This window comes from Gasterosteus aculeatus, chromosome 10 (assembly GCF_964276395.1).
Source record: "Gasterosteus aculeatus chromosome 10, fGasAcu3.hap1.1, whole genome shotgun sequence".
Lineage (NCBI taxonomy): Eukaryota > Metazoa > Chordata > Actinopteri > Perciformes > Gasterosteidae > Gasterosteus > Gasterosteus aculeatus.
Genome location: NC_135697.1, coordinates 7,191,900 through 7,216,394, shown reverse-complemented (window position 1 = coordinate 7,216,394; position 24,495 = coordinate 7,191,900). Strand labels below are relative to the sequence as shown.

General features: G+C 48.6%; 1 protein-coding gene across 3 annotated transcripts in view; it reads right to left on the bottom strand.

Annotated features, from left to right (window-relative positions):
- Positions 1–463: 463 nt before the first annotated feature.
- Positions 464–24,495, bottom strand: part of atxn1a (ataxin 1a) — a 58,683-nt gene continuing 34,651 nt past the window's right edge. For 2 of the 3 annotated variants that reach the window (XM_078081397.1, XM_078081398.1), the window contains exons 3-5: positions 19,170–19,285; positions 5,187–7,475; positions 464–3,865 (exon numbers count right to left, since the gene is read on the bottom strand). In XM_078081397.1, the coding sequence (XP_077937523.1) occupies positions 3,302–3,865; positions 5,187–7,025 (2,403 nt within the window). In that variant the 5' untranslated portion in view covers positions 7,026–7,475; positions 19,170–19,285 and the 3' untranslated portion in view covers positions 464–3,301. The remainder of the gene's footprint in view (positions 3,866–5,186; positions 7,476–19,169; positions 19,286–24,495) is intronic. The other variant, XM_040187822.2, reaches the window with a different exon arrangement.

The following is a 24,495-nucleotide window of genomic DNA, read 5'->3' as shown; positions in this document are numbered from 1 at the left end:
TTGTGTTTTCTGTCTACGGGTGTTTGCAATGAAAAACGATTACTGTGATTTAATTTTATTGCAGAGAATGAGTGGAATGACATTGTGTGTGTGTGTGTGTGTGTGTTTGTGTGTTCCACTCATGCGTGAAGAGAGTGCCTGAATACTGTTGTACTATTGCTTTCCAAACCAAATTAAGATTGGCATCACTTAGCTTTGGCTAACAACGTTTCCAGCCGGACAGTCGAAGTGTTGATGGTCTGAGTGGCTTGAAGGATTATTCATATGTTCTGCTCTTTCGTGAGGAAAGGTTGTTGGACATAAAAAAAACAGGTATGTGTGACATGTATATACATTTACAAACGACACAGCCACTCACGGATTGCCAAACATGCACACGCACACATGCTACTATTCGTACTAGTAACGATCATGATGTTTCAATAGGAAAAGGAAGAAATGAAGATGTACTACTGCGGTGATGTTGATCTGAGAAACCCTGTTTATTATAAAAAAATAAAGCATTTTCAAATCTCATTTGGGGTCTACTCTTCTACTCGCCATCCATCGCATCCATTCCGCCATCACACTGCGTAACTCCACCCACATGAAGCGCTGCCCTGCACAGCTAAACCGGGGTTATTTTTGTTGGGATGAGAATACAACTGCTCTACTTCCTCGATGCAAAAAGATCCCGTCTCTGCAGTGAGAACGGGTAGAAAGCTCAACAGATGCGCCTTAACAGCACCTTCAGACCGGCAACCTGCGCATGTTAACGGCTTGGTATGAGAGATGGCTTAATGTTCAATGGCATTATGCGAAGATATTCCACCCTCCACCAAGTTTATCAGGTAGATTTAAAAAAACACAAAAACACCGTCCAATTTCATTATGTTTTGATCAACTTTTAACATTTTTAAAGGAAGCATCTCTGCAGTTCAGTTCCACTGAAGTTAGAAGATAGATGAAATAAAGAGCAACCGCCTTTACATGCGGTGAAAGGATCATGCGTCGGTGCACACCTTGCGTTACGTGTCAAAAATCAAGCTAAGAAAAGGACAGAATTTGAGCTTTCAGATGCAAGAAAGAGACGTTGAGAGTGTTGAACTTCTGACAAACGTCGGGCCGACCAGGCAGGCGTATCTGTTGAGCTAACTGCTGCATCTCGGGAAAAAACGGGCTTCCAGATGATTTGCGCCAAAACTGGACCCGAGCCGCTGAACCCTGGTTTCAACAGCAGGTAAAGTGGAGGGAAAAAAAAGTTTCCTTCGGATTCACTACATGGCATATATTTTAAATTCAGTAGGCAGGCACGTGTTAATTATCCGGTTTTTACAGCTGTGGTAATGTTTGTAAAAACTCTAATGAAATGTGACCGTAACTGCGTTAATGTAGAAACTTTTCCTCTACAACGTTTCAAGTGCCTGTTGAGGAACAACAACCCTGGTCTCCTCCAGTGTGTCGCGTGGTCTAGGGCTCGTCTTTGTCTCCACCCGTCTCCCTCCTCCCGATGTGCAAATTGCAAAGATTCTATTAAGTACGACTCAAAGTACAAACCCTGGACATTTAGCATCGACTTTATATCAAATGAGTATAACCTGTTCCTATACACGGTATACATACAATCATACACGCTCACACACAAACACGCCGACACAAACTCACCGCCGAGCGCTGTGTGCTGTGAGCGGTGTGTGTGTGTGTGTGTGTTAATCCGATGTCAACTAGTGTCTTCAAATCATCTGCAATCGTCTAAATACAGAACATATAATAGGTCATTTAGTCATATGGATGGTCTGCATTGCGTTGTGATTGTGTGTGTGTGTGTGTGTGTTTGTGCAGACAGACACAGACCTGCATCATGCACACTCCAGCACACACACACACACACACTACAAATATATGACACCTTTCCGGAATTGATCCTTTCGTCCGGATCCCAAAAGTTCAAAAGACATTCCAAAGCGTTCAACGTACTCAAAGCTCACCGACTGAAAACTGTCATGCTATAGTTTCCTCTGAGCGTAACCCAGGAAACAGACGTCCCCGTCCTCCCCGTCCTCCCTGTCGCTGTGATCCGATGGCACATGCGCTCCCACGTTACCAAACCACCCCTTCACTTCTCAAAAAAAAAGCTTCATCATTACAAAGTGCTGCTGCTACCTTCTACCCCTGTCTTTAAAAGAAAAGAAAAGAAAAAAAAATAATCTAAAAACATACAGTACTGCGTAAATAAAAGCGGCAACAAAAAAGTTGTCGGATGCATGGCGAGTGTGACGGGTCTGTTAAGTGCTTTGAAACATCCCGACCCTCTCAGAGCCGCTTCCTCTCGCGCAGCCTTTCTCCATAAAGAAATATAAAGTAATCCATCAGGAAAAACAATGAGGATTGTATGCAGTCTTCCTCTTAACACATTTCTTAGAGAGACGTTCTCCAACCCAGTGTGTTTGCACTTGCATGTGTTAGATTATCTCACATCTATACATCGACATCGACTCACCCGGGTTCCGTCTAGGACTAAATGACCCCTGATTAAGGTTTTTGACAATCATTGAAAATAACTATCTGGTGAGATTGAAGACGAAGGGTTCATGAAAACCCCCCAAAAAACATTTTTTTAAATGAAAGCGCTCAAGATGAAAGCAAAGGCTCCACTGAACAAACACTGAGCAAACGTTGTTCCCTCTACATTTTTGTGTGGCACACTGGCACCGCCTGATGACATCACCGGTCAGGCCCGGCACACTCTGATGACAGTGTGTTTTGTTTGTTCTCAAGAGACGGAGAATGGTGTTTTTTTCGTTTTGTTTTTCCTCTCAGGATTTTGGAGAATCCTTCATGTTCTGGATCGTCGGACGTTGTTACATCACTCCCGTGGCTCAACGTGTGTAGAAGTGTTTTCCCCTCCCCAGTTGCTTCATAGAGGTAAACCGTGTGCATACTCAATTTGACATCTACACTGTGTGTGATGTATAGCCGGCCAGAAAAAGAGCCCTCAAGCATTGCTGCTCCCAACACCCAGCACGCCTCACAAATCACGTCCTGCAAACCACCAACTCGCCTTTGATTGTGATGTCAAATCCATCTATATATATATATACGTATATATATATATAAAAAAAGAAGTTAGATTTTTAACTATATGGACTTAACGTAAGGTAATACCATGTAGGGTCAATTTGCCTCCACAGTACAGTATTCAAGATAGAAAAATAAAAGCAGAAAACAAAACTTTTAAACCGGGACAAATGAAACATTAATGTGGGCATTCGTGTTGTTTTTATCCCACATCCCAATAGTTCTTTAACGGTCCCGGTAGCCTTCACTTGCCAATATTTGACCTTCCCTCGATGCTGACTTTCACCTCGTGAGGGATGAAGGAAGGCTTGGGCAGCGTGAGGGGCGGCTCCTCCTCCGATCTGTCTACTTTGCGCCCTTCCGGCGCGGACCACCTTCGCTTCCTGACTCTCGATGGCTTCCTGCCGCCGGCTTCTGCGCCGCTGGCCTCCTGACCTTTCGAAGCGGACCCTCTCTCCCCGTTTACCGCGCCGGCGGCCCCGGCACTCCCGTTGCCCGCCTTCCCCCGCTGGCCGATGCCATTCTCCCGCTCGCCGCGCCTGGAGCCCTGGGAAGCGTCTGAGACACCCCTGGGGGGTCTGAGGTGGCCCGAGGCCGGGACGGAGGCAGCGGCGGCCAGCTCCGCCGGCTGAGTCTTCTTCAGAGATCCGTTCCTCAGGTTCTTGAGGGTCAGCGAAATACAGACGTCGCCCACGGAGAGTTTGGTGCAGGGCAGCTCCAGAAGCTGGGTGGTCCGGTCCGGGCAGCATGAAGACCAGCCTTGGCCGAAGACAAAGAAGGGATACTCCACCAAGACCTCCACGCTCACCTGCAGGAAGAAAGATGAAACAGCAATGAAAAAGCTCTGCTGTGCTCTGAGGCGCCGAAAAAACTTAAGCCACAAAAAAATAAGCTACAACCTGGAAAATTACAATTTTGCTCAAAAACCAACCATCTGGGATGCCCGGATTTGGAAAGTAACAATCACTTTTTTGTTTTAAAAACAAGAATAAAAAGATGGTGTTTTGTCTAAATTTAGCTGAATAATATACTAACTGGGACAAGCTGTCCTTAAGATCAACAAGACGATTATGTAATGACTGATTGAGCTGCATATTGTTGGTATAACAGTGGGAGAGAAATACAAACATTTACTAGAGATACGGGAGAAGAAATAAACCATAGAAACATATTGTGGTCTTTAGGTCCCATCACACAAAAGCAATGAAGTGAACAGAACGTGTCTTCGGCCGTGTTGTGTAGCTGCAGCACTGATTAGGTGTGCGTCATCATTAGTGTGTATGCCAGAGTGACGCGATGACAGAGGAGGCCTGGAGGCACGATGGGCTGGGAGGGGGGAAGAAATGCACCTGAGGAGAAAGAGGATGGAAGATCTGAAACATAGTAGAGAGCGTGAGAAGGTGGTGGGGGGGGTCAGGAGGGGGGGGAGTCACCGAGAGGGAGATGAAAAGACGAGTTTGCAGAGGGAGGTTGTGTCGAACGAGAGGAGGAGAATGTGAAAGAGAACAATGTCAAGAGCGATGCAAGCGTAAGATGAATCAAACGACATGTTTTCCCTTCTGTATTATTATATTTTGAAGCTGCTGCCACTTCGCAGGAAGGAAATATATATAAATAACTAAGACGGGCCACTGAGGGAGTAAAAAGAAAAAAGAAAGAAAGAACGATTTTTTAAAGATTGTCAGCTTTTGTGGGACACGGTATCAAATGAGCAGCCGGGGCTGGAGGAGACGGTTAGAGATGTGCTGTGTGGGTGGACGAGGCTGGACCGTCGACAGTACTGGAAGTTAAGAGATTACTGAGTTCTCTGTGACCTCGACAGCAGGCAACTACATAGAGCAGCAGAAACACGATCAGCGCAGACTGAATGTGTGAAGCTCATAATCACAACATCAGTGCATTACAAAGGGAATGATAGCAGAGTTCTGTGAGGTTCACTGTCACAAAGTCATAAATAAGGGAGCAGCTCAATTCTTGTCATTTAAAATTTACAGCACCAGCTGAGAGAGAGCGTCGAAGAATCCTGCACAGATGCAAACAACCGCTGGCCCGATTAGCTCGGCGCCCTCCGCTCTGCTTTCCTCAGCAGTTCCACACACGTTCAGCGGGGGCGGCTACTTGCGTCTCACCTGTGCCCGGTGCTCGCCGACAGAGAACTGAACGGCGGCGAAGTCGGCCGAGGCGTGGCTCCCCTCGATGCGCTCCACCGTGGACGAGTCGATCTTCAGCTCGCTGCTGATCTCGGCGCTCTGGATGAAGTCCTCCGTCTTCAGGTCCTCCACGCGCTTCAGCTCCCCGTCGGCCAGCTGGATGATGGAGCCCTTGATGAAGTACGGCGGGAGGGAGGGGGGCACCGCCTCCGCACCGGATGAGTGAGCGGGGGCGCAGGGAGCGACCAGCCCCGGCGCGGCGGGGAGGTGAAGATGGGCTCGGACCACCGCCCCCGAAGAGCCCTGCAGATACGAGGCACCGGCGGGCTCCGGGGGGTCCCCGCCCTTGGTGGTGGCGGCGGCGGCGACGTATGTGTGTGGGAGCGTGGTGAGGAAGGGCGAGGCCCGGGTCGACGACGTCACGTGAGAGGTGACCGGCTCCAATGTGGCGACTCCGCCCCCGCTGACGGGGATGATCACCGACTGGCCGCCAGGAATGAGTAAGTGTTGTTGCAGGCCGGGGTGGTAGCCGATCGGCGCGTGGTGGCTCCCGCTGCCCCCCGCGATGTAGCCGATGATAGACGGCTGGGGGTAGATGGTGGAGGGCAGCCCCATCGACAGCGACTCCGTGGCGCTGTGGGTGGTCTGGATGACGGTCTGCGGCGACAAGGTGCTGACGGCGGCTTTCAGGCCGTCCACGCTCAACGGGGTGGGAAAGGCGAAAGGGGTGGTGGTGCTGGAGGAGGAGGAGGAGGAGGAGGGGGTGCGATGGACAGGCTTGCCCAGGAGGACGCCGCCCTTCTCCAGGTGTGCGGTTTTCTCGGGGTTGGTTCTGGGCGGGGCCAGCTGGTGGTCCCCGTGGCTGTTGGGCATCAGCATGAAGGAGGTCCTCAGCTCTAAGGGGTCGCGAGCAGGGTAGTCTGAGTGCATGACCAGCTGCCGGGCCTCGTAGGGGGACAGACACGAAGCGGCCTCCCGGGACTTGCCCCCCGGCTTCGAGAGGCCAGACTCCTGGGACGCTCCGCCGAACCGCCGACCCCTCTCCAGCTCGCCGTTGTGGTGCTCTCGGGCCCTGGAGCCACTTTCCTCTTTCCTACCGGGCCGGTCCGCACACTGCACCACGAGGTGGGACATCCCATGGCCAAACGCATGGTGCGGGTGAGCGCCTCCTTGGTAGTGAGGCGACGGCACGGTCCGTGTCGAGGTTGACATCTGGACGTAGTGGGGGGCGTGGTCGGTGGACGGCGGCGGCATGGAGGTGCGCCCTGCGGACGGCCTGTGCTGGTCGTGCTGCTTGGAGGCGTGCGAGGGGGCCGGGGCCGCCTCCTCCAGCGAGTGTCTCTGCGCGGCCATGGAGGAGGAGGAGGAGGAGAGCGGGGGCGGTGGCGGGGGAGGGGGGAGGAGTTGAGGGGAGATGTAGCCGGAGTACGGGGCGTAGGGGGGCGCTATGAACTGCAGGTTGGGGGGCAGCTGCGCGTAATGCACAGTCCCTCCGACCGTGGACTGCGACAGGGGCGACGTGTACACGGCGGGAAGGGCCGAGAGCAGCCTCAGCGAGGAGGAGGAGGAGGAGGAGGATGAGGAGTCCGATGCGGAGAAGAGGGATTTACTCTGGAGGCCGTCGGACTGCCCGGAGCTGCGGTGTGCACCCCCGTTCCCGCCGGCCACGCTGGCCAGCCAGGCCATGTTCTCGCTGCGCTGGCTGTCGCTGGCGGGCGGGACGGGCGGCGGGCGGCTGTCAGACGCCAGCGTGCACGAGGGGATCTCCCGCTTCTTCGGGGGCAGACATTCGTTGCTGCGTTCGTGGCTGGACTTCATACTGACTTTGCTTTACGTCTCCAAACTGTACTTTGTTCCCTTTAACCTTTTATCTTTGTTCTCTCGGGTCTCTGGCTTTTTATTCCACTTCACAGTCACTTTTTCTCACTTTCAAATCTCTCCCTCAGTCTCTCTTTTGCTCTCCGATCAGCTCAAATAAGGCCGTTGATTATTGGGGCTTCGCTTGGCAACAAAGAAGAAGATCCAGACCGTACGGAGCCGGCGAGGAGGGATTAAAGATGGTGGTGAGTATGTTGAGGGGCAGTTCGAGGGGAGGCTGGGGCGGTCCGGGGGTCTTCAGTGGTTCGAGGGGCTCAGTGTGATAGCGCAGAGTGTCTCGTCGTCGCTGCTGCTGCTGCCGCCGCCGAGGACGACCGGGGGCCGAGTGCGTCGCACTTCATGCGGAATCATTTCCTTGTAAACGCAAGCCTGCCCACAGCCAGCGCGGTCCTGTGGAGGAGAGGGACGGACACGTTAGGATCACGATGTGCTTCTCCAACAGATGAATAGTTAAATACAGCAAAGTCTGTTTTCAACCTAAGCGGCAAACATGACGATCCCCGAAATTCAAAGCAGCGCGAGCAAGTGCAGTGCTGTTGCTTGATCCAGGAAACACGGGCCGAGACCAAATCTAAAAGGAGGACATTTGAGGCCACAGGGAAGACGTGCCCTGTGTCTTTAGGGGCTATTGTAACAGTCGGCAACAGGTTTGTTATTTATTCCTTCAACAGTTGTTGAGCAAGAAGCAGAATAAACACTGAAATAATCCAAAAAGTTATCAAGGCCTTACAAGAAGATGTACAAGAAGAAGGCCCTTAATAATAATCCAAACTATTTCAAGGACCTTCCAGCACCTGCTGTACTTGGACATCTGATAACAAGCATGTGTGTGTGAGTGTGTGAGCCACATGTGTGTCTGTGCCATCTGTTAGCAAGGACCCCCTGCTGCAGAAGGATCTTGGTGTGAATCTCATAAATAATGGACACACACACACACACAGGCATATTCAATTATGCTGACACATGTCCTTTTACGGGCACACAGCTCAAGTTCACACATAAATACACACGTACGTGTGTATGTGCACACGTACACAGCGAGCAACCACAGCGACTACGATAAACATTTGTCTCATTAGAGGTTCGCAAAGTCAGTGAGTTATGTAACTTCAAAATGTGAAATCCAGCCCGATGCTTCAAAAGACTTCCGAAGGCCACCAAGAACAAAAATGATGGAGGGACAATGGATTAAAGCATTTATTATTGTGCGTTTGGAAAAAAAACGATGATCTGTGGGCAGCACACTCTGATGATACCGTGGGCATTTATGTAGCTGGTCCGGCAACATCACACAATGTAATTGGCGCCCACGTGGCGTGACCTCTCGTACTAGTGATGTCTCTGAGTATCTGATCTCTGCGGCGGCGAAGCCTCAACGTATTTAATCTTTCAACCGGAGAGAATGGGTCAACACCTCCGAGGCCTCCAAAAGCCGCGTTTGCTCATTACCAATCGTGCCCACTGTGCGTGTGTGTTAGTTAGCGTGTGTTTTCCTGTGGAAAAAGGCACATTTACATCTGAAGCAGATTCCTGTGAAGTGTCTCTTTGCTACTCTCACACAACTGTGGAGTAAACACACATGCAAACTGCCATGCAAAAACAGCAAAGGAACACACACGCAGGCTTTGTTTTATGGTAGTGAAAACACACACACACACACACACACACTTTCCCAGGCAAGCAACATCTGTTCAATCAAGCAGGCATGACTCAGAGGTGCTGTTGATTGGCGAGCTTTTAGCACCGATATGCACTCTGCCGTGCGTCTCCCTCCCTCCCCCCGGCCTCAGCCTGTCCACCTCCCCTCCTTCACCGCTCCATTCTCAACTAGCAGAGCTTCTCCTCCCTCGGCATCCTGTCACGTTATCCTCACGCGACTCGCTGAACGTGCTCCACGAGCTGTTGGCTTGTAGTAAAACCTTTTGCGATAAAGAGGAATATTCGGCGTCTCTGAGCTCCGAGATCAGAGACATAATCGGCCGTCACATCAAACGCTGACAGAGTGTGTAGATCCAGCAGCCGTCTACGCCACACAGCTGGTGTTTCATGCAGTGAAGTGCAATAAGCATGGATTGCTATGGGCGGCGTTGTTACTGCAAGAGACGGGGAGTAAACTACTACTACTACACAAAAACAGGGGTTTGTCTTACAGCGAGAACTGTAAATTAATCATTGTAGGAAAAGAGGAACAATATTTAGCCATTTAGTTTCATCGCATGAAGGTAATACGACAAACTTGTTTGCTGACGCCTGTTAGTATTTATTTAGACATCTATGTGTTTGTGTCATTTAATCAATTGTTAATATGAAAATATCGATTAGAGCAGCTTCAGATAAATTCCTGCAGGAGCCGAGGGTCACAGACGGACCCTTAACCGACTTCATTAGGGAGCTTCCCTGCAGCGTTAGTGGAGATTTAAAGAGGGAGACGGAATAAAAAAAGAGGCCGAGTGAGGGAGAAGAAGCTGTGAACGAGACAAAGTCTCACTGTAAACTCCTCAGATCACACTTTCTGGGATGCGGGGTGCAGACATGAGGAGGGGCGAGCTCAACTGACCCACAATGCACGCAGAGCATCGCTTCACTAAAACCGACTCACTGAGAATCTTGCTGAGTTTGCATCTGTGTGTGTGTGTGTGTGCGTGATATCAGATGACGTGTAACACCAGCCGTCTGTCCTCCATGTGCTTCAGTCTCTCTCTCTCTCTCTCTCACACACACACACTCCCCCCGGCCCCTCACACACACACACACACACACACACAGAGTCACAATGATCCACCAAACCAAAGTCTCTGTGTGGATGTGAGTCAGTAACCTGAATCGTTCACTCATGCGCTGTACTATTGTCCTTCTACGGTCAAAACAGTGGAGGTTCTCGGGTTTCTCCCCCCCCCCCCCCCCCCACCCCCCACACACACACACACGCGTTACACACGTACTACTGGATTGTAAAATACTCACACATGTTTTGATTAAAAAGGAGGTACCTTTCATGTACCAATTATGTATAAAACATATAGTTACATATAGTTGTTATAGTTACATGTTAAATGAATAGGTTAAAACATCTAGCGTTCTGTAACTCAAACTGTAATGTGGTGCTTTGCCTTCATGGCATCCGGTCTACAATAATAAGGGCAGCAGCACTGTTACTATGGTAACCCCATCACGAAGTGTTTACAGCCAGGTCAGACATACAAAGACACGCGCATTGGGTTTAATAGTTCTACAGTACGTAAGATACAAAGTAATGAATTTTGCAGCAGTAAATGTGTGTAATGTTTTTCAACAATACATACATGTAAGGAATGTGTCCCTCGTCTATACAGAACGCTCTTAAGATGGAATGCAACATTATCATTGCATCGCTATGTAATAAACGTCACTGAACACGACATTATCACATTCTATTTCAAAGAATTCAGTGTTAAACCCTCGTTATTACGTTCTGTTGGTGGAATTAAGTGGAGCCGGGGGCCCAAAGCGTCCAGACGACCTGGGAGCGATTTGTTTTTTACTGAAGATGCCCCGCCATCGACACAAAGACAATGTTCATCTCACAATATGATTAATAATTATCAACTAACTTGCCACTCTGTGGTCTCCAAAAGCTTTTAGATAAATGTGAGTGTGTGTGCGTGTGGGTTTGTGTGCGTGCGATTGCGCAGTCATCATCATAATTGTGATCAGAGGGATAAGTCCAGCGTGAAGTGTCGTCTCACTGCTAAATATAGTCCAGCTGGAAAGTACGCTGGAGGTGCTGCAGGCTTATGCTCCTCTCTCACTCTCTCACTCTCTACTTCCTCCAAGTCTCTCTGTAGTTTTTTGCCGTGGGTTTTTTTCATCAGTGCGGGTGTGTGTTTGCGTTTGCTCGTCGGTACCGTTGGTGAACAGTGCAGACTGGGAGCTCTGACAAGACGGCAACTTCCCCCCCTCTCACTGTCCGCTGGGGATTAAACACAAACAACAACAACAAACACACACACACACATATGGTCAGATAGTTGGAGAGTAATGGAGGATCTGCAATCGACAGACGGAGCGTTAGAGGAGAGGGAGAGAGTGAGGAGTGGAGCAGAAGCGAGGTAGAGGGAGATAGTGGTAAAGAAAGAGAGACATAGAGGGGAGTGTTTGGGAGGCAAATGACTGGGAGTCTCTTTTGTAAAAAAAAAACCAAACACTTAAGGCAGCGTCGCATGACTTGCACTTTCTCACCTCTCAATAACCCTCTGGAAGGGAGGAGAAACACAGAGCCCGATGGAAGGAGAGGAGGGGGGAGAGGAGGCGGGGGAGGAGGGGGGGAGGAAACACCAGCGCTCGAGAAATGAGCATCGACGGTTGTAGGAGAAACTAGGACAGACGCAGTACGCACTTATAAACGACAAACTGTGATACAACGAGACGAGCTTTGGGGACTAACGGGTGTATGCCGACTCTCTCTCTCTCTCACACACACACACACACACACACACACACACTCACACTGTGCAAAGTGTACTTACCAGGGCAGCCGGTGGAGCCCACTTCTGCAGCATGCCCGCCCCCTCCATCTCATTCCTGCTCTCCCTAAACTCCCCCCCTTCTCCTGCTCTGCCCGGGTCCCTTGTAAAGCGCCCCGAGTCTCCCTCTCCGTCTCCCTCTCTCCCCCCTCCAGCGAAAAATCCTGAGCAGATTCAGTGTACCTGTGCCACAAACTGCTCGCGGCCTTTTCTCAAACCACGGCCCCCCTGCCTCCCCCCTCTCCCCCCACTACATAACAGCCCTCTCTCGTCAATCTTAAGAGCGAGGGGGGAAGCTCCCGAACTCCGAGTGATACGCAGCGCTCAGGTGATCACACACACAAACAAAATCGGTAGCACACACTCGCACACGCCCACGGGGAGGGAGTCCCGCATGCAGAGCTCCAACCGCTATTATGCAACGGGCTGAATGTGAGCCAGAGCTCTCACACTGCCTGCCCCCCCCCCACCACACACACACACACACACACACACACACACACACACACACACACACACACACACACACAGCCCCTCCCACGGTTTGCTCGGCCAACTTCATCAGGTATTCATTCAAAAAACACACACACGCCAGCTGGCTTCCCGCCCAGAGACCGCTTACAAGCAGAGACTAGAGAGGGAGGGAGGGAGGAGGTTACAGTGAGAAGGGAAGAGAGAGGGAGTGTGGGGGAGAGGAAGAGGGAGGGAGGGAGCGAGTGAACGGTAGAGATTATAAAGAGAGAGTACACAAAAGACACACATGGAAAACAAACAAATGTATACGTGTGTCTGGGGCAGGGACTATTGTTAATCTTTTGAGTGCTTTTCTACACTTGATGCATTAGGACACACGATCTCACAGAAGTGGTGGGGTAGTTTCTTTTCGTCAGACCGAGTGTAAAACCCAGATTCACATAAAATAATAAATGAAAAAGCTAATAGGCGACAAGTCCTCACGTTTGACAAGCTGTAACCAGAGTGCCACTGTACTCGTTGGCCTTTTCTGTTGCGAAATATTAACCAATTACCAATTAATGCAATTCCAAAAAACAGTTCAGACCATTGACAAATGGCAGGATTGTGTGTATTATCAACACACATGTGCACTTAAAGGTAAAGGTAAAAGGTAAATCTATTTCCCCCTGTTGTGCTCAGATTCAATAAGGCTGCACTTCCCACTTTCGACCACTGGGTGTCACAACGGGTCCCCTCGCTGACAGCATGCAGCAGTCTATTACCGGCAGTTAGCTGACCTACTTAAAAGAACATTTGGAAATAAATATAGATGAAATGCGCTACTCAATGCAAAGCGATGTGGCACGCACGGGGAACACGAGAGTAATCACTCATAAGACGCAGACACACACACGCAGAACACAACGGATTCCCACTGGACTCTACGGGTCTAAACATGCACTAAAAACACATCCTGTTTGTGTTGGTTGGTCTTCCTGTCTGCTTGATTTCACCAAGCAAAAACTAACAAATTGTACCGAGAAAAGCTCAGCTGGATAAGGAGATTGGGAAATAGCCCTTTGCGCAAGTTATAACATTTTATGTCGGAAAGCATTTTGGGTGAAAGCACTGTGAGATGATGTCATGTACCCTTATGTGTTTGCACTTTGTGTTGGGGCAGCTGGACTTTCTGTGGATGCAGTTCAATCCTTGCTACAATGTCTACAATCACAAAATATCCTTCCTGTTCTGAAACCAGACCAGTTTAGATCTAATAACATTTCTTTAAAAAAACATATATGGTATTAGGGACAGTTTGGCATTCCCTCATATTATGAACACATATTCATTTATGTGTATAAGAGATACATCTTATTAAATCTATATATATTATCAAATTATTACAGAAAGTTATAAAAGGAAATGATCTGATGTACAGCCTTAAGAAAGATGTAATATCAAGACAGAGACACAGCGCTTTTCTCTTCTGACCACTCAAAGGCTTCCACACAAGACCAGAGCACACTTTGTTTACAATTGGCGAGAGAGAGAGAGAGAGAGAGAATACCACTTCATCAGAACTGGCTAATGTCCATAGCCACTGAGCAAAATGTTGCATTGCCCCTGAGCTTAGAAATGTCTATAAAGCACATTGCCTCCTAATTATGTATGTGTGTACTTCACGACTTCAGCGTGTTATAAGCATGATATTGTATCACTGAGGTCTCCTCTGCACAGCTGCATCTTGAATACATCGTGGGAAACTTGTCGCAACTCTCCTCTGTTTTTCATATAAACATATTCAAACGATGCAGCTGTAGTAAACACGGGCTGCATTATGCTGAGCCCCAACGGACGGAAACAAACAAAAACAAATTGGGATTTTGTGTTCTTCCTCTGGCACAATTAACCCCACGATTTGGAGGTAAAACGTTGTGGTAAAATGACTGCTCTCTTTTCCCTCCTCGTGTGGCGGTCTCAGTCGGAGCCGGTCACTAAGGAAACGGATGAAAAGCTTCTACACACTCACACCTATATACATATCCCAGACTCTCACACAGAACACACACACGCTCGCCCCCGCAAAACTTTACACACACTCTCTCTCCCCCCCGTCCTCCCCCTCCTCGTCGGGGCTCTCGCGTTGGCCCTCGTCTTTCCATCCATCCGTCTGAGCGTGCGAAGCGATCGAAGGCCGCGTTCCCTCGACGATCTATCGCTCATAACCTCGTTGTAATCGTTGCGTAATCGCGTCAATGGGCGCCCTGCGAGCGCCGCACACAAACGCAGCCTCCCTTCGCCTCCCTCCGTCTCCCCCAACGAGCCCCGTGCCAGTTTGCTGGCAGTGTAGTGCGCGACGTCAACCCAGAGCCACATCCCATTCACAAACCTACTAATCCACACACACTATTAGATCCCGACAGTGTGTGTGTGTGTGTGTGTGTGTGTGTGTGTGTGTGTGTGTGTGTGTGTGTGTAGGATTAGGGAGGGACTGGAATGGATGGGCAAATCACTGCTAAGCTCCTCTATTGCTCTATAATCCTACTACACACACACACACACATGCATTCACACAACGCACACAAACACGAACCCATGCACTCTCACTCTTTCTCATTTTCACACACGTACAGTGGACGTATTTACAAACACACACAGACGTAAGGCCGCACCGACATTCAGACACACAAACGTGCAGACATACACACCCAGGCGTTATTTCAAAGACAATACAGTATGTAATCCTCCTCAGGGAATGTGTGTTCCTGCATTAAAGGGAGGAGGAGAGAAATATGTAGGAAGGGGGTGGAGGGAGGGAGGGGGGGGGGGGGGGCAGTTGTAGTGAAAAAAGGAAAAAGATAAAAGCTAGAAAAGAGAAGCGGAAGAAAGGAGGACAGATTTAATTCATTCATCATTCCACCATCCATTCATTCCTTCCACCCACGCAGCCATCACTCCTTTGTCAGATCCTCAACCAGAAGACGCTCACATGAATTGAGAGCGAATGTTACTCACTTTACAAAAATTAAAATATGAAGACATTTCATTGACCACTTTGATTAGATACGACGGCTCAATCGGCGATCGAGGACAAGGAGACGTTTGTCCACGAGACCTTAGAGGGCAAAGCCTGTGATGTGCGATATGACGAAGAGTCTCCTTTATCTCCTTCATCTGGCTTTTCATTGCCCATTTTATGTCTTTTAAATCCAATTTATTTTGTTGTCCATATCGGATAATTAATTATAAAAAAAACCGTTATGGGTTGATGAATCATGTGATTATAGTGTCATTTTCATCATAATATTAATACATTTTTGCAAAGCAAAAGTCAGATATTCCCTTTTGCGTTGTATTTATTTTTGCTTAATATGACGATTAATCACTATTCATCATTCAGTCCTAATACCATTTCAAAGCAAGTCCTCCTCAGCGTTTATCACACCTCACATTTGTGCTCCCAAGATGTTTTCACGTGGGTGGAACGCGGTGAGATAAAGCGCGTGCGATCGTCTCTCCGAGAAGACGGGTGGAGGACGGGTGGAGGACGTGCTGACAGGTGTGGGATGTGCGGCTGCGTCGAGGAGGGTGCTAAACCGCCTCCGCGGCCCGCCTGCCCGAGACGAATGGCAATAGAGACACAACTGTAGACTAATGCTGCACACACACACACACACACACACACACGCAGGCTACGTGATGGGGTCCGCATGTGTCCACACATCGGACAGCGAGTCGAGGTGAGCGGCTGTGAAAGGCCCGGCAGGCCGGCTGGCACTGACGTGGCGTGGATGCTCGTGTCAGCGGCCGTGGTTTCCACCTTTTGCGAATAAAAAGGCTCAGGGATACAAATGTCAGACAGAGTCGTGGTTGAGGACGGAGAAGACACAAACACACAAACACGCACATCCAATGTGGTACCATTTAGGGCTCGGCAGATGTGTTTCTGCGTTTAATATTTGAAAATATAAAATGTTCTTAACAATATATTTTACACTATCATATTCTTATGAACAGATGAGTATACTTATACAAACAAAACAAAACAAAAAATCTAAATATACATAAAAAGGTGCTAGTTAAAACCGATTGCTAGTTAAAAATGATTACTAAAACAGTTTGTGCTTCCAGTCCCTCCTGCCTTAACGGAGCAGTTTGCACGTGGAGGCTACTGTTGGAATATGAGAAGAAACACGAGAAGACAGAAGACAGACTGACTGCACACGTGTCTCGTTGCTTATCTCACTTTGCTTACTGATCTTTGACTTCCTTCAACATCATTATTTTCAGTAGTTTCTATGCACGCACAAACAAACACACAAACACACAAACACAGATGAAAGGAAATTCCATCTGGCTGACATTCTCTGGTTGGACCTTTTCAAACTGAGGAAAGACCAGCAAGTGTGTGTGTGTGTGTGCACGTGAGTGTGTATGTGTGTGTCTGTGTGTGTGTGTGCACGTGAGTGTGTATGTGTGTGTGTGTGTGTGTGTGTGCAGTGCTGTGACAAAAAAAACATTCTTGCGGCCAAAATTCTTCAGCCTGGATGCAACTGTCTCATGGACAGACACACACACACACACACGCACACATTCAGTTGTCTTGAGGGTGGTTGTGTGCGAACCCTTTGACCCCGACCCAATTTCAACAACAAACACGGTTAATGCCTTAAAGAGCGCCAACACTTTGCTTGTTTGTGGGAAAATTGTGGAAAAGAAAACGTGTGAGGAACAAAGGAGGGGGGGGGCGGACGACAAGAAGGGAGGTGAGAAGGATGAAGGGAGTAGGAGGGAGAGGACGAGGCAAGGAACCGGAAAAGAAAGGCCCGAAAAAACCTGCAGGGAGACAGCGATGTCACCTCGTAGTGGCACTGCAGCGAGAGAGAGAAAGCAGATTGAAACGGACGTGAAGAGAGAGACTAAGGCGATATATTAGCCGATAGAAGTCAAGCAGATAACTTCCCACTCCTTGGGCGATTGATTCAAGGGATCAAATGCAGGATGCTGTGTGTGTGTGTGTGTGTGTGTGTGTGTGTGTGTGTGTGTGTGGGCGTGTGAGAGAGAGACAGTGACAGTGAAACTCTGGCTTCGGGCCTCGGGGCATGATGTAGTACTACGAGAGATAACTCTTTTGAGACAGCACTTAGTCTTTCTCCTCTCAGTGCGTGTGTGCGCTCGCGTGTGTGTGTATTTGTGAGAGAGAAGATACTCAACAGATTGTAACCAAAGGAGCTCGTAGATGTAAAAAGTGTTTTTTCCTTGGCGTTGTGGGTCACGTCCAGTCAAGGTAAACCGCGGTTGCGTCTTCGCTTGCTGGTCAATGTGAAGGTTGGTTTGAGCGTGTGGCGTTCAGTCTCCAGCGGACCGTCTGCATCAATGCCAACACCCCCCCCCGAGTGTTGAAAACAAGTTTGTGTCTGTCTCCGTGTGTGAGTGTTTCGAGAGGACAGCATAAAGGAATGCCTCGGCTCAAGAGTTGCCAAGAGCACTTTTCCCATACGCCGGGGAGCCAAGACTTCCCCGAGCAGCCAAGAATAGCACCAGCACTCTCTCTCCGTTTCTCCCTCACACTTAAGCAACCACACTTTTTACTCATTGGCTTCATCAAGGAAAGACGGCGATGGCGCGCGCACACACACACACACACACACACACACACACACACACTCAGCACAGTGAGGGAGACAGAAGGAAGGAAGGAAAAAAAAAAAATGAGAAGCACATCTTGTGAAATATCGGTCTGACATGCGTCGGCTGCAGTGAACACGATAAAGCGCCGCCGACAGGTACTGAAAACGACACGAGGCAGAAAGAGCGAGTGAGAGGAAGGGAGACGGGCGGAAACTCCCCCGCTCCCAGTGGGGTGAGTGAGAGTGACCAGCGTACAATTATGTAATGTTTTTAATTAGTGTGATGCACATTATCAGCGCGCAGCCGGACAGACCAGTGCTGCTTTGGGACTCCACCTGCCGCTAACGTTACACATTAATCCCGCGCATCCATTTTTTTTTTTTATTGCTCACGACAGCAGTAAACAGACACGCAGAGAATCCATCAGGGAGAGAGGCGAGTGGAAAATAACACTCATCTCCAAATGTACGAGGCAGTACGGGAGGAAAGAACTTGAAAAATGTTCCTTAAATGTTCATATTGATTTATTTATTTTTTTTCGCGGTGGAAGAATGCCTCGCGGTGAGACCGTCACGACCAAAGGCCCGAGATCCAGTCCTCAACTGCTGCGCAGAAATGCCCCCCAGCAAGATAATCGGTTATAAACCGCTAAAGGTGCTGTTGTGCGGCTGACCCCGCGACCTTGCTGCCTGATGGAACCAGAGAAAGTAAAAAGGGAATTCCTCCCCCGGGAGTCAACATTAACACAGACGTAGACAGCCTTTGTGTCAGACAACAAAGCAAACAAGTGGTTTACTTGTAACATGAAGGACAGATTTGTTTTTGTAGAGATTCAGCAAAGACGTTTGAATGAATTACGAGACAGCAGCAAAGTGCATTCCCCTTCCAAAGGCCTCATCCAGGCATCTATGGGACGCGCTTCATACGCTCAGCGCTGCAAATAAGGCCCCTCGCTAACTGGTTCCTGAAGGTGTTATGCGTGAAAATACATTGCTGTTCCAAAAGAGAGCTCCGATGCGGCCTCATCACCAGGGAGACTAACTCACCCGACCCTGAAACTGCCTACGATCACAGCAGTGAACAAACTCAGTGAGGCAAGGCCCGCTGGCTCCAAATCTGTATCCGGAAGATCCCCTCTTATCTTTTTCTCTTCAATCTCTATAAAGAGGTTGTAAAGAGCGAGTGAATCCACCTTATCTTTTGCTTATTATAGTCAAAGACAGAGAAAGAGGATTAAGGGAGTGAGCCATGAATGTCAACCTGATTCACTCGCTGCCGAGACAAAAACCTTGCATTGCAATGAAGTGCACTTTGCTTAACATGCGTATGAACTAATGACAGTGAAGGAAACATGACAGCTTTTCGCTCGTAATAGCAAAATGGCAGCGGCTTGTCAGCAACGATTCAGCAGTAAAGAGGATTCTATTTAACGCCATACGGGTCTCCAATCTCTTCACAGAACCAGCTAACCGAATCTATTCAAATGAAAACTCGCCTCATTCAACGGAACCCCTCCGGACCCCGCTGCTTCCTCAGCAGGTGGTGGAGCCCATGCAGAGGCTTCCAGGTTGTCCCTCAATGCCGTGCGTTGACTCCGGGACTCGCCACTCTCTGGTGGAGGAAGCAACAACAAGAGTTGACACTAAATAAGGGAGAGGAGAGTCACGGGATGATTTCGATGGTGGAAAATGAACGTAATATTCACTCGTTCAAATGAAATTAAACGGTTTTTGAGACATTTAGACCTATGAAAATCCTTTGTGTGTATATTCTTTACAGGCATCCATACGCATTATTCCAAATGCATCTTTAAATCAAATGAGCAACAAGCCGACTTGGACGCCCACACAAACACACACACACACACACACACACACCGGCACAGGAGACGGACACACACACACTCTGGGACGAATTAGTCCGGTTGTGTTGGGATGATTGGGAAGTTACAAAAGACATCTTCCCTGCTGCATGTCATCTGAGGTGTGTGTGTGTGTGCATGTGTGTGTTTGTGTGTGCATGTGTGTGTGCATGTGTGTGTTTGTGGGATGTCAAAGATCTAACTGGCCCACTTCTCACATGTCTAAGGACGAGGGAGGAGGTGGGAGTGTGTTTGTGTCGCTGTCTAGCTGTGGGAAAGTTTGTTATTGCCGGTAACAGGAAGAGAGAAGGGGGGGAATTCAGCACCTTGCCGCTTTTGTGTGTGCGTTGCATTCGTAATGGTGGCATATATATCTTTCCACGCACACTTGTCGCGTTATGCGTGATTACTCTGCTCTACGGGGGATTGAGAGCTACAGTGGAAGCGAGAGGTGATAATGGGACGGTGAGGCGGACAGTGAATAGTAAGAGAAAGAAACAGGAAGCGCTGCAGACGTGTTTAAATCAATGGGCGTCCAGTGTGTTCTGTAGAGCAGCGGGGAAGCTGTTTGTAATGTGTGTACGTCAGGCAGAAACACAGGAAGAGATAATAGTTGTGCACTGAGGCCACGGCTTAGCGGACGGTCCATCACGGTGCAAAAAAGAGCGAGGGGGAAGGAGAAAGAGGGAGAAATAGCCAAAGGTAATAAAAGAAGGTTGGGTACGTGGGCCAGAGGTGACCTGAGGGGCGACTGATGGAGGGAATAGAAAGGCCGTGAGGTAAAGCAGACACAGAGGAAGAGAGAGGTGATGGGAAGGCGGAGAGCGGAGCAGACAGATGGTGGCGGAGAAGAAGCAGATACAAACTCACTGGGAGGACAACACTGGCACGACCGGCGAGGAACAGCGGGGAGCGCGGAAAGCCGGGACGCGTCGGTGAGAAAAGGGAGGACGGAGGCTTTCTTTCCAAAACGTTTAAGAGGTTTAAATGCAAATTGACACACACGGGGGATTCGTTCAGACGAAAGAATTGTACTCGTTTGTTTAACACATGTACTAAAAATGTTGGTTCTAACGAATGAGACTAAATGATAAAAATAACTAAACCATACAAATAACTAGGTGGTGCGCTGGTAGAAGGGGGCCCCTTGTCTAAAAAGGGGGAAAGTATTTCACGTGCATTTCCAGCGTTCCACTCGAGCATCGCTTCATCTGTTAAAGAGCTCGCATTCTTAATCTCTCAGAGTGTAAAAACAACTAAACCCCCCCACAATCACCCGATCCTTTGATTACTGTACCAGTTCTTTCAAACAGTGCAGCCTCTTTTTTTTTTTAAATGATTGTTGGGGTTCAAAGGTCAACAGCAGCAGACTTTCCTCCAAATGGCCTCTGGAGGCTGCACTCAGAAAAAAGCACAGATGAATGCTGGATAAAAGCTTCCATGTGTGTTTAAAGGTTACAGCAGAACTGGGGACGGAGGACAGACAGACAACGCTAAAAACTAAATGCTCGCCTAAAAATGTGTGTATTTATTGCGTTCTTTTTCATTTAACCTTTCCAACCGCAGTCGTGGGAACACCTCGAAGCCCTCTAGCTTTCAATTTCTCTTTCCACGTGCTCGGGCGAATTTCCCGTCCACGCGTCCTCTGGCACGCAGCTAATCACTCGTCATAAATCAAGACCGGCAAATCACGGGAACACGCACGCACGTAGACGGGAATAGTTCAGAGCTGACGCAGTGTCTCACAGCTGTTGTTTGGTTGGCTGGGACAGAAGAATGCGGTGACTGACCATCGCTGCGATGTAAGGGAAATGCCTCGCTCAACCACAGACCCATTTTCCTGGACTAGTACATCGACATATCTGCCATACCGCAAGCGAGGGATCCGCCCCGTGAAGGCTCAAGGTGCTCGGAGCAGGGAGGAATGTTATCTTGGGTGCACACACGTCTGGAAAGGCCAGCGTCCTTTACACACTCATTTGCTGTGTTAGTGGAAGTGTGTACGTGGCGGCTGTGTGAGGTTCAGAGTGCTGACGTGAACATTATTTTATACTCCATTTTTCACAAGCCAGGAAGCAAATCAAAACTCAATTCAGCGAAGGTAAAAGGTCTAAAATATGTTGTCTGTTACTCCCCGAACTCGCCCACCTCCGATGTGACACCATCTATAGCCCAGAGAATCAGCGGGTGTTTGGTTAGGATGCACTCGTGTGAAGGTTGGAGATGTCGGCGCTGGAGCGGATGGTCGCGGAGGAGAGGGAGAACAATGGCGCACACGCTTAAGAGCGGTCCTCGCCTCATCATTCCATACTGAGCACCTGTCAACCCCCCCCCCCAGACGAGAACCAGGCTTTTGGACTGAATATTCCTCGGGCTGTGCACTGCCCGCCCTGACACAAAGACAACGCGCCGCCCAGAGGAGGAAGTCAGCGATGATCACATTGAACTTCACAGTAATTTCATTAGAGTCACGAGGACAAAATCTCAGAAAGTGTGACCTGGTTCATTGCTCCTTATCCGCAAAAAGGTGAGAAGGAAAATAACCAATGGACAAAACAAGTACTCGTGATTAGGTGATGAAGTAGCTGAAGGAGGCAGCTGTTGCTCACATTCTCTCACACACACACCGTAACCACGTCAACACCAAGCTCCGCCTCTATGCGTGACAATGACTGCTGTTGTGTTAAGTAAGTGGAGTAGAGCGTCCTGTCTGAGCTTCGCTTTGTGGAACTATAAAATGTCACTTTTGGGAGGAGCACGCACACACACACACACACACACACACATACACACACACACACACACACACACACACACACACACACAGAAAGGACATGCATTCATTTGTCCTAAATAAGAACAATGGGTAGAGACCAATCTGCATGGGTGTGTTTGTGTGTGTGTGTTGGTGTGTAAGCTTCTGCGTTAAGGGGGCATGCTGAGAGAATAGGAAGCATGCTTCTGTGCCAACCCGATCCTTGGCAGTCAAACAAGGACACTTACACACAGACGCACACACACACACACACACACACACACTGCTGAGCGTTTTTAATTGGCTACTGATTTGCCAGTTAGTGTTCTTGCTACTCTCTTCACCTCACTGTGCTGGCCCCCTGCCCCACAGCCTGGCAGAGACACAGCTGGACCCGGACAAAGTGTGTGCGGTATTGTGTGTGTGTGTGTGTGTGTGTACTTGTGTCACTCTGAAGCAATTAGTGAGTGTGTCCGTGCATGTGTGTAGGTAAAGGACGGCGTCACTTCAGATACATTTCACGTTTGCTCGTGAGCATGCAAATTAAGAAGGTTCAGATCAACGGCCAGACATCTTTTTCATTCTCAAGTATCACTTCATTCAAGTTGTTCTAAGTTTTGCATTTTCAGTAAACATCCGCGATGGTGTGCGCTGATCTTGTGTGGCTGAGGCCACTTTTTCTCCTTTAATGTGGATGTGCACCAAGTCCAAAATCAGTCAGGAAAGTACGGTACGTTATCTAATGTCAAAATACTCGTGAGGCTCTTGATGCTCACAAATACACACCACGTGCACTATGGCGCGCATCGCCAACACGTTGTAGGCCTGTACAACAGTAGCGCGCACAATATCCGTGGGGTATCTTTTGTGCTCAATTGCTTGTAAACGTGTAAGTGTGCGTGGATGGGCGAGTTAGCGGAAGAAATGAATCAAACGTAACACACTTCGGTGACTTTTCAGAGTAAAGCAAAGCTCTGCCTGTGTGTATATGTGCGTGTGTGTGTGCACGTGATGTGTGTGAGATTTATGTAGCCTGTGAGCACATTGCCTCCTACAGCAATATTTTGCAAGGTAATGACAATCAACACTCATTTCTCAACACACTGACACACACACATACACTACACTCTTATCTCATCCTCTTTGTTTTTGACCTTGGGATGCTCATTGGTGTGTGTGTGTGTGTGTGTGTGCACCGTTGTGTATGTGATGACATCATTACTGGAGCAGAGCACTCTATAGCTGATTGATGGAGAGAAGTCTTGTTATGGTCGACGGCAGCGAGCACATTGCCCAGCAACCAGACAATTGGACCTGGCCGCACTGTGTGTGTGTGTGTGTGTGAGTATGTGATCTCGGCCCTGCAGCTCACAGGACGTACAGGTCAGCCTGTCTCATGCACACACACACACACACACACACACACACACACACACACACACACACACACACACACACACACACACACACACTCATCTGCTTCACAGACAATCCAGACGAGCAGATTGCTTTTCACGTACACAAGGACGCACAGACACACGCGTACACACACACATACATCCATGTACACACACAAAGTAGCAGAGGTTGTAGGATTAGTGCTTCTACTGCAGCAACAAAGTTGTCTCATACATTTGATATTCAAGCTGTGATTATCAACCGATCGTCATACAATGTGTGAAGTAATGATTTGGGAGGATTTATCCTTCACTAATCCTTTGGCATTTTTATCTGCTAAAGTTCCGTTCACGAGTTTCGATCTCTCCCTTTTTCAAAATTAGCTTTATTTGTTCAGATGCACGTTGTTAAAACATTTTACTGCTTTTCACATGCAATCACAGAGTAGGTAAAAAAGAACATTGATGCTTAAATGTTGCACATGAAAAACAATGACGCAAATACATTATGTAATGCAAACTGTGTACTGGAGTTTGAGTCGAGCGATGTAATAGATGTTTTATCTTTAAACTGAAAGCAGGTGGTAATGTAATGTGCAGATATATTGCAGATAATGTGCGTCTGCGGAGGAGACACAATACTTCAAGTCCCTCAAACAATCAGGGCTCTGATGTCATGTGTCAAGCTTTGTTTTTCTTTTCCTTTCAATGAGCACGTCAGCTGAAACGTAAGGCCGAGTGGCCGGTTGCAGAGTTTATCATAATTAATCGATGAGTATTTAATAACGTGGATGTCAGCCCAGCTCGC